At 47.7% G+C, this 14,516-nt stretch overlaps 1 protein-coding gene across 1 annotated transcript in view; it reads right to left on the bottom strand.

Moving 5' to 3' along the window:
• Smarcal1 (SNF2 related chromatin remodeling annealing helicase 1) overlaps positions 1 to 14,516 on the bottom strand; it is a 48,958-nt gene that overhangs the window by 29,094 nt on the left and 5,348 nt on the right. Inside the window, exons 5-10 of the mRNA XM_075951617.1 lie at positions 12,798 to 13,010; positions 12,214 to 12,264; positions 7,135 to 7,321; positions 5,382 to 5,532; positions 3,990 to 4,148; positions 1,576 to 1,641 (exon numbers count right to left, since the gene is read on the bottom strand). Of these exons, the coding sequence (XP_075807732.1) occupies positions 1,576 to 1,641; positions 3,990 to 4,148; positions 5,382 to 5,532; positions 7,135 to 7,321; positions 12,214 to 12,264; positions 12,798 to 13,010 (827 nt within the window). The remainder of the gene's footprint in view (positions 1 to 1,575; positions 1,642 to 3,989; positions 4,149 to 5,381; positions 5,533 to 7,134; positions 7,322 to 12,213; positions 12,265 to 12,797; positions 13,011 to 14,516) is intronic.

The following is a 14,516-nucleotide window of genomic DNA, read 5'->3' as shown; positions in this document are numbered from 1 at the left end:
TTCAGGCTGCTAGTGTGCCTCTTCAGTCCACCCAATCCCAGCCTTTCAGGAGGAATGTCTAATGCCTGCTCGCACATCTCCCCAGGCAGGTCAACTCCAACGCTAGATAGGTTGGAGCAGCTAGGTATCGTGGCACACACCTCTGCAATAGAGAGGCAGAGGCAGAAAGATGAATTCAAGACCGTCCTGGGCTATACAATGCCCTGTTCCAAAAAGGAAGAAAAAAGAAACAATGACTAAACAAGAGCTGTAGGATACTCTGTAGGACACAAGAAAACACACTTAGCATGAGGCTCTTACAGCAGCAAACCATTGACTCTGACAGCTATGGCTATCTTTGAGGGACAGCAAAGACTAGGGATCCACTGATGGGAGGAAAAGACAAGTTGTTTGTTTTACTATAGTGTACTTTTTGTAAGCTTAATCATTTTTTTTTAAAGCAAAAAACAAAACCCTTGGATTTTAAGCGGGCATCTCATTTAGGCAATTATCACAACTCGGCATGATGTCACACACCCGAGGAGTGCGGTCCAGGATACAGAACAAAGACGGGCGTAGAACTGCATCAGATTGTGTATAGAGCAAGACCTAACCCTGTGCCCATGCCCACTGCTGCCCGCCCTGACCCTGTGCCCATGCCCACTGCTGCCCACCCTGACCCTGTGCCCATGCCCACTGCTGCCCACCCTGACCCTGTGCCCATGCCCACTGCTGCCCACCCTGACCCTGTGCCCATGCCCACTGCTGCCCGCCCTGACCCTGTGCCCATGCCCACTGCTGCCCACCCTGACCCTGAGCTACATATCCACTGCTGCCCACCCTGACCCTGTGCCCACGCCCACTGCTGCCCACCCTGACCCTGTGCCCATGCCCACTGCTGCCCGCCCTGACCCTGTGCCCACGCCCACTGCTGCCCACCCTGACCCTGTGCCCATGCCCACTGCTGCCCACCCTGACCCTGTGCCCACGCCCACTGCTGCCCACCCTGACCCTGTGCCCATGCCCACTGCTGCCCTCCCTGACCCTGTGCCCATGCCCACTTCTGCCTGTCCTGAAGCCAGAACACAACAAGCCATGTGCTCAGGGGCAGGTGTAGACCTGAGAACATGCAGGAGAAAAAAATGTACACAGTAGACCTTCTAGTTAACCACAGGCCTCAGACGGTGTGAGGCGGGTAATCCTCAGCTTTGCTGGAGAGTCTCTGTGATGCCCACAGTCCTGGCCTGGTTCTGCATTAGGATAACACATCACACCTTGGCAGCTTTGCCACTACAAGTGATCAGTTTCTCCTGAGTGGTTTAATGACATACTCTTAGAGGTCTTCTTAGGCTGGCAGGAAGCCAAAGGACGACTCAGAGTCTCTTCTCATCTGAGCCTGTGACCCTCGATGGGACTCCATGTGGACTGGGTTCTTGGCAGGATGTAAACTAGCTCATAATCCAAGAAGAGATGCCCAATGCCAGCACTGAGGCCCTCCCCTAGCTCATCAGCCTGGACCACCATCTGTCTTTCCAGGAAGCTCTGCATGCCTGAACAAATGTATCAAGCCCCTAAGTCTCTTGGAGCCACACTTACCTTTAGGATAGGCACAGCTGCTCGGCAGCGGGCAGTCTTAATGTTTTTGAGGAAGTGTGATTCATCCTGAAAGAAAGAGCCACAGGAGTAAACGGGCAGTCCTTGATACACAGACAGCCACCTGAGCTGGAGTCTGGCTTTGTATTCAACTTGCTGCTATTCAGGGAGATGGAGCAGTAGGCTAGAGGAGGAACCGGGCTTGGGGCAGCTTCTTTATTATGCTCTGGATAAATTCCTGTCTCTCCCTAGGGCAGTTTTCCACCTAGAAAGGGAGCTGGCGAATACTTGTCCCGACCTCCCACTAGTTAGTGGGCAAAACCCTGAAACCCTGACAGGTGGCTTGCTACCTCGTGGAAACACATCAGCATGGCATCAGTCGGATGTGCTGGAGACCCACTACTTGTTCTGAACCGGTGTCAAGCTCTGGGTCTGGAACCTGCCCTCATGCTTTGCGGAGCAGCAAGGATGGCAGATGCCCTGGCAGCAGGTCAGTTACATCACCACAGCCATGCGTGCAAAGCACTGTGGGAACTGATGGATTCCTGTCCTCTGGGGACTGTGTTAAAGTACAGCATTTGATAGATTTATAGTGATACCCTCTGTATATAAGCAAGCACAAAATTTGCCATATTTCCTAAAGACATAGCTGTTGTGGACAGTTATTACCCAGGACGGAGCTGTTAGATTGGCATATTCCAGTTGCTTGCCAAGTGGCTCTAAGCTATGCTACCTAGTTTCTCTACCCACAAAATGGCTAATGCTAGTTCCTGGAATATCAGATTGCTGCATCTGAAGTAAGCTAATGCAGGGGCAGTCTGCAAAGCAGTCCTGCCACCCAGTGAGTATTCCCTGTACCAGGGGCTAGCAGTGATCCTACCTCTGTCCCTGAAAGAATCTATTACATTGCCCCCAAATCACTCCGTGATATGGTACAATAGACAAATATATCATATGCTATGATAAACAAAAAGGCCTCAAAAGCACAGTGGACAGTGTGAGACTCCTCAAATGTCCAGATGCCTGGGGTACTATATTCATGATCATGATTCATGGTAAGTCCTCATGAAAGTCATGAGAAAGCCATTTATAGAGAGAAGTTGCAGAAAATGGGTCAGGCATGAAAGGGAATTAGCCCTTGTGACCCTGGGTAAAAGTATCACTGCCAGAACAAGCACAAACAGTGGCTCGAGATCAGCCTTGTCTACGGAGTGTGCATCTGAGACGCCACACCGTCCCCTGCTACAGGAAAGCAAGAGTGGCAAGCTATTTCCTTCCTCTGATGACAAACCAACATTGGTGGCAAGCAGTTTGCCCAGAATCTTGAGGCTGGTTGAGTAATGAGCCAGGAACAGAAACAAATGAATTCTGAAGCCACAGGCCACAAAATCTTCAGTCAATGATTCTTCAACACACTAGCTCTGCAACCAAGGGAAAAGGATGGATGTGCCGGTACTGTCAGCTCGGGTGAGTTAAAGGCAGTGCTTGCGGACCCAGGGGAGAGTAGTGGTTCTATGTGAGACACCTAATTCAAGGTCACAGTCAGGAAAGACAGGCATCACTGTCCCTACACCCTAGAGCCTCCCTGGAACATTTCCTTTAATATGTCATCTCCACAGATGGCTTCCATCCTTTCAAAGACACATTTGAATTCGTGCAAAGGCCAACAAGGCTCCCCCAAAGACTCATTACCCAAATAGCTTTGATAAAATATGTGTTCCTGTTTGCACACACTGAGAACATAGGGTGGTCACTGAATATCCCTGGGGGTCTGCAGCCATGTCTTCTCCTTTCCTGCTCTGAGTTCCAGCCATGTTTGTATCTGGAAACCATGTCCACATATTCTACTGACGACAGCTGGCTGGGCAGAGTTTGCCCAGGTGCGCATGACATGCATAGAGAATGGAGAGGAAAGCCAGTTGCTGAAAGCGGCACTGTCAAACTTGGAAGCAGCTGACGACGTCTTTAAAAACAACTCAAGTAAAACCTGCTTTTCTTTCCGCAGGGACAGGGACGTGTCTTCACACCAGGTGGAAGACAGTTATTGACTGCTGAGCTGTATGTCTGAGGCACGACATTCACAAGGTGGTACCAATGCAGGCTGTCACCCTTGCTGACAAGGCTGCAGTCCTTGGGACCCAGAATGCCCTGCTGCACACATGCTGGTCTCCATACCTGGCCTCCCAGTGCAGGAGGGATGGACTAGAGACTCTAAAAGACTTGTTCCACCTGTTTAAAACGCTTCTCCTAGTCAGGCATAAGAGCCGCTTCAGGAAAGAACAGGTCATCCCTAGACGAGAAAGGCAGTGTTTTCTACTGCCCCCTCTACCCAAAACCCAAAGAGGACCAATGAGGTCAAGTTCCCTTCAGAGTGTCTGAAGAGACAAAGTACTTCAGGACTCTGCCAAGTCACTTACAATAATGACGACTTTGAAGGGCGTTTTTAGTTGCTTTTCCAACTTGCTAAGAAGATCAAAACTAACAATGTTGACCAAGCCCGCTGTTAGGCAGCCCTTCCCAGTCACCACCACGTTGATGTTCTCTGGACTCAGAGATGGTAGCCACCGAAGAAAGGCCTGCAGATGACAGGGGACAGCGAAACAAAGTGATGATCCCAGCCAACGCATCAACAGCATTTTTTGTGGGGAGCGAGTTGAACATTCCCTGAAGATATAGTCGTCACCACATCCTCCCGCATCTGCCAAACCCTGTCATCTCTCTCTGCCTCTAGTTCACCGTTTCCTGACAGGACTCTTTCCTGTGAGCAGGCACCTCATGTGCCTATTGTTTCTTCTCTGATCTCTAGCTGCTAAGCACAACAATTCCTGCTAGGGAAGAATTTTATTGAAGGACCTACAAGAGCCCCGTACACTAAAGGCCAACTGTGCTTACTTAGGACTATGGAAACATTGATGTCAGTTTCTTTCAAAGCTACCTGGTGTCCTCCACAGTCCATCACTGGAGAAATGGGCCCCTGGGTGTCTCCATATTGGAGCCTGAGCATGTAGGTGCCCCTGGCCTTGCCTGGGCCTACTATGCCGACATGAGTTCTCTAGTATTGGTCCTGCTTATAAGCAGCTCCCTGACTCCTTCTGGACTTTTGGAGGGAAATCTAACACACTCAGATATATAAAGACAGCTCCCTACAGGTAGTGGCAGGACCAGACCTCACGAGCGGCAGGCTGAGGTGTGTCCTCTGCGCTCTGACCCGGTGCCTCAGGGAGACGTCAACCTGTGAAGAAACTGACGCCCCACATCAGCAGCACAAAGCCATCAAGCCTGGGAAATGAGCTGGGCCTTTCTTCACTGAATTTGGTAAAATTAAAAAAAAATTATTCAATGTTTACATCAGGCCTCCACGTTAGGTCATCTGGGAACATAAACGTACTATGCACTCCACCCTACAGCAAGCAAAACCAGGGATGTCAGGAAGTACACAGCTCTTGACCTCCTTGAAACCTAATTTGTAAAGTGGATTGCTGAATGCTGTGTCACAGGATTGGGAGAGACAACGGCAGTAAGAACATTCCAGAAATTGGGTGCAGTGCAGAAAGGTTTTACTTACAAGGGCACAGAGGTACAGTATCTGCTGAGGGACTGGCAATAGGTCCCTGAGCTAGCAACTGCTTGGCTTTCATCCCTTTGGGGATAATATGACTCCCTGTTCTCAGGGACCGACTCATCTTTCTGCTGCTCTTTGACCCACATCTAGACCTTGAAAGATCCCAGGCCTCACCTCTACACTGTAATTTTGATGTTCTAGCCCTAAGGAAACCCTTCCCAGGGATTCCAATGCAAAGAAATCTAACCTGCTCCCAGGTGAAGCGCACAGAGGAAGGCACGACCACCAGGAGTGGCCATTCCTTCCGGTAAAAGGCTGCTATACAGATGGCTTGGATGGTCTTCCCCAGGCCCATGTCATCAGCAAGCAGCAGGCGGCCTCTTTTGGATATGGCAAAGCTGCAGGCAGAGAGACAGGGTAAGGTGAGTATCACAGTCCATGGGACCATTCTGTCCCTCTTAATTACCCCGCTACCACACAGAGCCGAGGGGGCCTCTATGCAGGCCGCAGCACTGACAGGAATGGGCTCCACTCTCAGCCAGATTCTTCTGCAGAAAGGACAGGGCAGGAGCCACTTAGACAGAGTAAGAGGAAAAGAGGGAACCAGATAGAGAACTGCAGAACAGCAAGTACACTGGAGGGTGCTGTAGAAGACGACAGGCTACGGAGTCAAGAGTGAAGCCACAGAGAGAAAACTCCGTCCGAGCCAAGCACAGGAGCACAGGGGAACGTGAGAGGCCATGACGCAACACCCACTCCAGGGGTTTGCTCTCCCTTGAGAAACATGCCCAGGAAGGACAGAAAGAAATGAGCGGAGTTAGAAATACGGCATTCTGAGGATCAAAGCCCATTCTATATGCTCAGGAGCTGAGTGGGGCCGGCAGGAACTAAAGCTACGGGCAAAGGGACAGAGAGGGAGAGGCCGAGAGCTCGGCTTCCGCGAAGGGCTTTTCCACAGGCTGGCAGCTTCCAGGCACCTTGAAGCACCTGAGTGCACTGGGCCTTGCTGAGAGCATGGAGATGAGGGAGAGCCAGACGGGCCTCAACTGGAATCTCAATTCTGCCACTCGGTAGCTGTGCCTCCAACTGTGGCCGTGACATCAGAGTAAGTAGTACCTGACCCACCATCGGGAGAAACAGGAAGAAAGCCCTGGCACCGTCCTAAACACTGAGGAACTGGTTCTGCTACAACCATCATCCCACAGAAGGGAGGAAGTAACGAGAGCAGAGACAGTGAAATGACTTGTCCGTGTTGAGGATGAATCACTGAGAAACTACCAAGATTCTGCGCATCAGACATCTGGTCCCCTGCTCCAAACTCCAGTCCTCTTTCATCTTATTTGTAAAAACTGATTGCTGGCTCAGAAACCGAGTAGTGAGCTTCGGAACAGGTCTTTTCTTTCCTTCTTACACAGTAACCTGTGGGCACTATAAGACTCTTCAGCTGCCCCTGGCCTTCTGGTAAGATTCCCAAGATGCAAAAACCGAGCAGCTCTCTGGGGACCAGAGACCAGCACACCAAAGCCCAGCAGCACATGGGCCAGTAGGTATCCTATCTGGAAACTTCCTCATCTTCTCAGCTGCCATAGGAAGCAGCCTTCCTCTCTCTCTGCAGCACAGAAACAACACTAGTCTGTGCTGCCCAGCTGTGGAACACCAGCCACAAGAGCCTGCAAAGAACACCTGGCTGAGCAGGGAGCAAGCTGAAGCAGAGAATTCTGGGGAGAAATCTCTTGCCTTCCGCTGGTGAGAACCAGGTTTCTCTACACCTGCAATCCAAAGCCCTGGTTGACTCATGGAACTGGGAATCAATGGTAACAATAAGCTTTGGAAATAACACACCTGGCTGTTTAATACTTAATGTTGAATATTTAATCTAGATGCTTCCAGACATGGATGCAATGAATACGTGTATGTATTCATAAAAGAAGCATTTGAACCCCACCTGTGCTAAGTGATGGAATTCAAGCAAGAGAACAAGAGGAAGACCAGGAATCTACCTAACGCCCTCTCTCTGAAAGGGCATGAGATTAGACACAAGCTTGGCATCCACTCCAGAAAGGTCAGCTTCAGGTATATCTGCTTTGGCTTTGAGAGATGTCTTCTCCAGCTGAGATGCAAATGCCAGGGTCACTGTCTTGGGTAGAGGCTCCAGCTTAACTTGCTGGAGATCACGTGACTTTGTAACTGGAAAGATAAAGCAGAGGTATGTGAGCCAGAATGCCCAAGTCCGAAAGACCTGGAAAAAGAGAAAGGGCTTTGCACACAGAATTCAGCAAGAGGCCTTCTGCTACATGTTGTTTTCTCAAGAGGGCTCACTGCAGACCATGCTGCTAGCTGAGCACTGGACCAGACAACGGCCAGTGTCCTCTTTCTCTAGTCCTTAATACCTACAGATGAGAGGGGATTCAGTAATGCAAAAGCGCTTTGGCTGACTATACAATAATAAAAAGCACCGTCTGATGTTTGTGGGTTTTTTTCAACCTAAAGTAATTAATTTTCTTTCTTTCTTTTTTTTTTGTTTTGTTTTTTAGAGACAGGGTTTCTCTGTGGCTTTGGAGCCTGTCCTGGAACTAGCTCTTGTAGCCCAGGCTGGTCTTTAATTTTCTTTCTTTATAGTTCCATTTAAATACATAAAGGCTCATACCTATTAATATATAATATATAATTAATAATATATATAATAGCCATTCAAAATCACCCCAGAAAGATCCTAAAAAAGCAAGTCCTCCATAGAATGGTTCTAGTCTTGTTTTTGTTCTGATGACTTCAGCATTTGGGGGAAGAGAGCCCTTAAGTCACCTTCTGTCAACAGGCAGAAGAAACACTGTGCTCTTCAGAGAGAAGTCATTAGGGGTTCCCAATTAGACTAGTAGACAGTAGTACTACTAACAAACTACCAAAAAGCAGAGTCCACGCACAGGCCACAAACTGAGAAAAACACGGACTTTTAATCTTGTTTCATATGAAAATAACTATCTCCTCTTAAGGCTTTATATTGTCATCTCTATAGTGAAGCAGCTACAGTGTCTGTCACTGGGAATATGTGTGTGGTGGGGGAGAGAAGAAGGAGGAGGCTCAGTTAGTAAAAGAACTTGCTATGCAAACGTGAGAACCAGAGTTTGGATACCAAGAACTGGTGTGGGAGAATTGTCTGTAGTCTGTCAATCATGTTTTAAATAAATGCTGATTGGCTGGTAGCCAGGAAGGAAGTATAGGCAGAAAAACCAGACAGGAAGTAGAGGTGGGACAATGAGAACAGGAGTATTCTGGAAAGAGGGAAGCCCTTCCCCCAGTCCTGTCCAGACACCAAAGAAGCAGGATGTGACCTGTCCCACTAAAAAAGGTGCTGAGCCATATGGCTAACATAGATAAGAATAATGGGTTAATATAAGTTATAAGAGCTAATACAAAGTCTGAGCTAATCTGCCAATCAGTTTTATAACTTATGTAGACCTATTGTGTGATTCTTTGGGACCTAACGACTGTGGGAACCGGGCAGGACAGAAACCCCAACAAGCGGGTCCTCATGTTACAGAATGGCACCCAGCATGGACAATGGCATCCACATAAAACCCCACACCACAGAACCCACGTAAAAGCCAGATCCAGAACATGAGTCTGCAATCCCAGGTTCCTCCAGAGAGATGACAGGTGCACACAGGAGGTTCCCCAGGAGTTCCTGGACCAGCTACTTTTATGTATGCAGCAGAAAAGCAACAAAGAGACCTTGAATAAAAAGACAGAAAGTGGGGGCTCCAGAGGTTTCCTTCTGATTTCCACACACGACACGGCACGCACACGCGCACACACACAACAGCTGTTTCTAGAAAGTTTCCATAAACAGAATTAACAATAGAAATTAGGTAAGGCTGATGGTTTTAATATAAAGTAGGCTGTTCCCAGAACCTGGAAACAACCTAAATGCCCTCGACTGAAGAATGGATAAGGAAAATGTGGTACATTTACGCAATGGAGTACTACATAGCATAAAAAATTTACAATATCTTGAATTTTGCAGGCAAATGGATGAAACTAGAAAACATCATTTTGAGTGAGGTAACCCAGATCCAGAAAGACAATTATCATATGTACTCACTCATGAGTGGTTTTTAAACATAAAGCAAAGAAAACCAGCCTACAGATCACAATCCCAGAGAACCTAGACAACAATGAGGACTCTAAGAGAGACATACATGGATCTAATCTACATGGGAAGTAGAAAAGGACAAGATCTCCTGAGTAAATTGGGAGCATGGGGACCTTGGGAGAGGGTTGAAAGGGAGGGGAGAGTCAGGGAGAAGAGCAGAGAAAAAATGTAGAGCTCAATAAAAATCAATAAAAAATGAATGCTAAAAAAATAAAGTAGGCTGTTCTATACTGATGTAGAAATCTTCTTATCTCTTAAATTAAATCTGAATATGCTAATTTATACAAACTTCAGGAGATTGAGCACTCAGTGTACTTGGCAGAAGCTGTTTTCACCATAATTCCAGCATTCTTTAGAACCCAAACACCTGGGAAAGCCAGCCAGGAGCTACAGAACTGCTGGTGGCAAAGGCCTCTGTAAGCACCCCATTTTTTCCATCCATTCAGAGGGGAAGAACCCTACGCCACTGTCTCCCCACAGCTCTGTTTCCAAAGCCCCGTATTGCTAGTTCAGCTCACGGGGCACTTCTGAGAACGCCATCCTTCCTCGTCGGCGCTGCCTATTGTCCCTTCTCGGTGCTGGTGAATGACAGGCATGTGCTGTCTGGCTTCATGAGTCATACAGAAGTCATTTCTACAAAAAGCTCTTTGGCAGGATGCGCTAGCCACACAGCTGAGATGCTAGTGTTTCCAAACAGCAGCTGACAAGACAAGATCATGGAGAACCCTTCTGGACTGTGACAGCCAGGGAAAACAAAAGGCCTCATGCCAATTTCACTGCGGGCAGAAGGCGTCCAGTCACTTGGAAAGAAGAGAAACCTCGGAGTCACTGTCCTAGGGGAAATGACTCTCGCCATGTCCTTGATGACACACTCAGGCCTCACTGCCATTTCTTAATTAGCATCTCAAGCACGTGTTCTACTAGCCTGGCATCAACAATCCGACTTCACACACATGAGGAAGGGGATCTCCAGGTGAGAAGTACGGTGCAAGTTCCCCAGGTCTGCAGCACCAATGGAAACCGAGCCAGGGTGAGAACCAGGCTCTTTTCAAAGTGCCCACTCTGGCCTCAGTGCTCAGAGCTGGCGTTACAAGTGCCTATTGAGTCAGGTTACAAATGCAGTAGGAGTTTAAATCTTGTTTCTGCCACCCCTGATTTACAGTGACTCCCAAATGTCCCCAGTAAGGCAAGTGAAGGCTTCCTTACTGGGATAATGTAACCAGGAAAGAGCATGTAAAAATTGCCAACTCAGGGCCTAGACAATTACTAATGTCTAACACAAACTTGAGAGGTGCCATTATGTGCATCTTCTGGAAGAAGAACTGACTGAGTCTACCAGATATTCTAAGGTGGTCTACAAAATCTTAGGAAGCACTGTGGAAGGCTGATAGTTTCCCAGCTCTGCATCACCTGTGAAAGCCATGAATCCTGCGGTGTCAGCCCATAATAGGCAGAGAATTTTATTGTTCATATATTTGTCTTTCTTGGTCAAGGAAGACAATGAAGCGACAGGAAAGAACTAATTCCTGTCTCTCATCAAAAATTCAGGTTAAGCCAACAGTTTCCTTTGAGTCAAAAGCTCCGAACAGCTGCCAGAGAACTTCAGATCCACACTGGCCATTTTACTGCGTCAGCCAGATTTTATGGATACTAAAATACCACCTCCTATTCAACTTGACCCTGCCGTTTACAGGAAGGCCTTCCTCAAGGAACAAAGCATTTTTCTTTTGTATTTATTTATTCCTTTGCATTTGTCTGCCAGTGAGACAGATATGAATTTTAAAAAACAAGAAAAAATTTTTTCAGATAGGGTCTCATGTAGCCCAGGCTAGCCTCAACTTGCTAGGTAGCCAAGGATGACCTTGAACTTCTGCTTCCCCCTGCTTTCACCTCCTGAGTATTGGGATAACAGGCACATGCTACCACACAGGCCTTAGGTATGCAAGGCAAATCCTCTATGATCTCCAGCCAAGAGATGCCCTTTCTTACTAAGGGGGCAAGTGGGACACAGAACAGTGAGCCATCCACCTGACACCTGACGGAACACAGTAAGTCAGGAGATGTGGAACACAGAAAGCAACCCAGCTTCACCCTCTTCCTCAAAGCCCTTGCCTGAGGAACAGGTAGCTAATGGCTCTACACTCCCGAGGCTGGCCAGCTCACTGCTATGACTGGTACCCACACACAGCTCCTCCCACCCTCTGGGAGGTCCAGTAAGTCCACAGGGCACCAGGAAGGGGGAAACAACTGTGAAAACTCACTACTGCATTAAGTTAAGACACTAGTGTTCCAGAACAGGCTATGACCACAACCACCTTTCCCTGGCACATTAGGGTTTAGGTTCGTCCGAGAAGAACACAAGAATACAAGAAAGAACACAAGAAGGATCCAATGATAAGGGAACCAGGCAGCTCCCTTTTGTGGTCATGTGTGCGCTCATTCCCGCCCTTGGTCAGTCTTTAAGTCCTGTTCAAATCTTCACATCAGGTCCAGACTTCCACATCTGACAGATGCAAGCCCAGATGCAGCCACAAACCACAACACTCTCCTACCTTCTTCTGGTCATGCAGTTCTGGAGGTAAACTGAGGTTGTCTAAAGTCACTTCCATCCCAGCACTCCCCTGAGTTCCCAAGTCTGTATCCTTCCCTTCAGCTGTCTATGATGGCAGGACAGCTTCCAGGCCCTGGGAATCTCAACAGTACCACCTTGCCCTTACGGATCAAGAGCCCTGCGTCCAAACGGTTTTCACAAAGCTGCTGGGACTGGCAGGCCAAGTCCGTCTTTCGCCAGCTACTCTGCCCTCAAGCTTATGAAGGTACCACGGCTATGGCAGCAGGGAGGAGAAACCTCCCTTCTGAGTGATTTAGAGCTAAGGCTTCTACTAAAGGTTAAGACCGTGATGAAAAGCAGAGAGGTGGCTTTTCTTACTGAGTTTATTGTGCTCCTCCAGAAGAAAGCTCCACTTCCTGGTCTTGACATCTGCAATGAGAAGAGAGAAAGATGCACATGTTCACTTGTTCACTTTCCAACTTCATGAACTTCCAGCAAGCTCTCATGATGGACGTGGTGGTCCTGAGGTGGGTACCATAGCCACCACCAGGGAACTTATTAGAAACACATCCACCCCCATCCATAGCTAAAGCGCTAACTCCTATTAGGCGTGTTTCCATGCATGCCTAAATTTGACACCACTGTCTTAGGGTACAGGAAGGCATTTCTTTGTAGGGCAGCTGCTGTTTTTCTGTTCTGCTAAGGCTAAAATAGAAACAAACGGGTTTAAAGTCAAAGCAGCAATGCACTTTACATTGGTCAAGACAACACTGACCAGGCAATTAAGAAAACAGTAGGATGTTCTCTTTGGGAAACTTAGAGATAAAGTGGGTGCCATTACGAGTTCCCTCTCTGACAACTGAGGGGTCACTGCCCTGCAGAAACAGCTATCTCTCTATCAGGAAGGTCAGTGTGAACAGGCAAAGACAGATCTGCGGATCTCGCAGAGGTCAATCACTTGCCGTAATTCCTGGAATCCATCTGTTTAAACAGTGCGATCAGTTCCTCTGAATAGCCAATGTCAACCTCAAAGCGGGTGCGGGAGACGAGTATGCACTTCCCTGAGACAAAGGCAAGGGACGGAGCTGAGGGAAGGCTGGTCTGTCCCCTGCCACTGTCATCAACCCCTTCCAACGGCTGGAGGGAGACCGTGGAGAGTCGCTCGGCCGCTTTCACTGTGAAGAGGAGCAAACAACCAAAGTGATTAGGAGGATGACACTGGATGACTATCACCCTACCCAGGACACTCAGAAGGGCAAGACAGAGGGCAGGATAGGGCTGGGCAGGCAATTCTGTTTCTTAAAATCCTGAATTAAAAATGGGTGTAGCTTGTGATGATGGCAGACGCTGTCAGTAATCTCTGTAGGCTGGAGGATCTGCTGGAGCTAACACACCACAGAGCGCCCTGGCACCCTAGGCAGCACGACTCTACCAACTGCTTAGAGAACAAGATGAGAAACAGGACCGACAGGCCACAGACACACGACTTTCCACATTAGTTTACTACAGATCGCTGATGTGCTTTGTGGTCTCGAAAGAAAGAAAGAAGAAAAGAAAGAAAGAAAAAACCGACACTGACTTAAAAGGCAAATTAGCTAAGACAAGACATTTGCAGAAAACTTAAAAAGTAGGAAGAGGACAAAAGGAAAGGGAGAAGCAGCCCACTAGAAACAGAAGGGAGAGGGGCTCGAGAACAGAAGTGTTCAACTTTACCAACAACCAAAGGAAGGAAAAACCATTGCAAGATAAAACAAACAAACAAAAAAACACACACAGAGAGACATTTATATTACTACTTGAGAAAAAACTTTTGGGAAAATTAGTGAAATAGGCATGAGTTTTAAGAGATTCTACTTCCGGGAACTGAAAATATAAACATAAACTTGTGCACACAAGTCTTCCTTACAGATGCAAAACCAGGAAACAGGAAGCAAATTAAACAGCAAGAAAATGACTTAGGTAACTCTGTCATATTCATACAACAAAACATTATGCAAGCAATCATTTTTTCCTGTCAGTATGAAGTTTTGGAAAAGACAAAGTAAAAAATTTACTATGTTCAATAGTACAAAATATTTTGAGGCTCACAGTGGTCCATTATAATGATGACAGCCATACACTCATCACCCAGAACTGCTAGCTTTCATCAAAGTGAAAACGTTTATGAGAAAGGCAGGGTACAGATGATCCACAAATGTAACGCTGTTTCACTTAATGACAGAAACAGTGGGAAATGTACAGAACCCAAGTATCAGTGGTGGGTGCGTCCAGAGTGGTGAATCCAGAGACTGGGGGTCAATTACCCTTCTCTGGACATTAATGTGCTGTGTGCTGAGTGTGGGCAGTGTTAAAAAAGCAAGATCCAGGCTAGGGATACAGCTCAATACTGAAGTGCTGACCAAGCTCAGCTGAGGTCCTGGATTCCATCCCCAACACTATAGGAAAAGAAAAGGGGGCGGGGCACAGGATGAAGTATCCATAGACACATTTAGATCGGTAAGCGTAAAAAGAATAACTGGGCCAAGGATGTGGTTGAGTAGTTGCTTACTATGCGCACGGCTTTGAGTTTAATCCTCAGTACTTAAAAAAGGAAAAAAAGCTGGGGGTGTTGGTGCACACCTTGAATCCCAGCACCCAGGAGGCCGAAACAGGTGAATCTCTAGGACTTCGAGGCCAGCCTG

The sequence above is a fragment of the Microtus pennsylvanicus genome, chromosome 17 (genome assembly GCF_037038515.1).
Source record: "Microtus pennsylvanicus isolate mMicPen1 chromosome 17, mMicPen1.hap1, whole genome shotgun sequence".
NCBI classification, from domain to species: Eukaryota; Metazoa; Chordata; class Mammalia; order Rodentia; family Cricetidae; genus Microtus; species Microtus pennsylvanicus.
The sequence above is the reverse complement of the archived record's forward strand: the minus strand, read 5'-3'. Positions and strand labels throughout refer to the sequence as shown.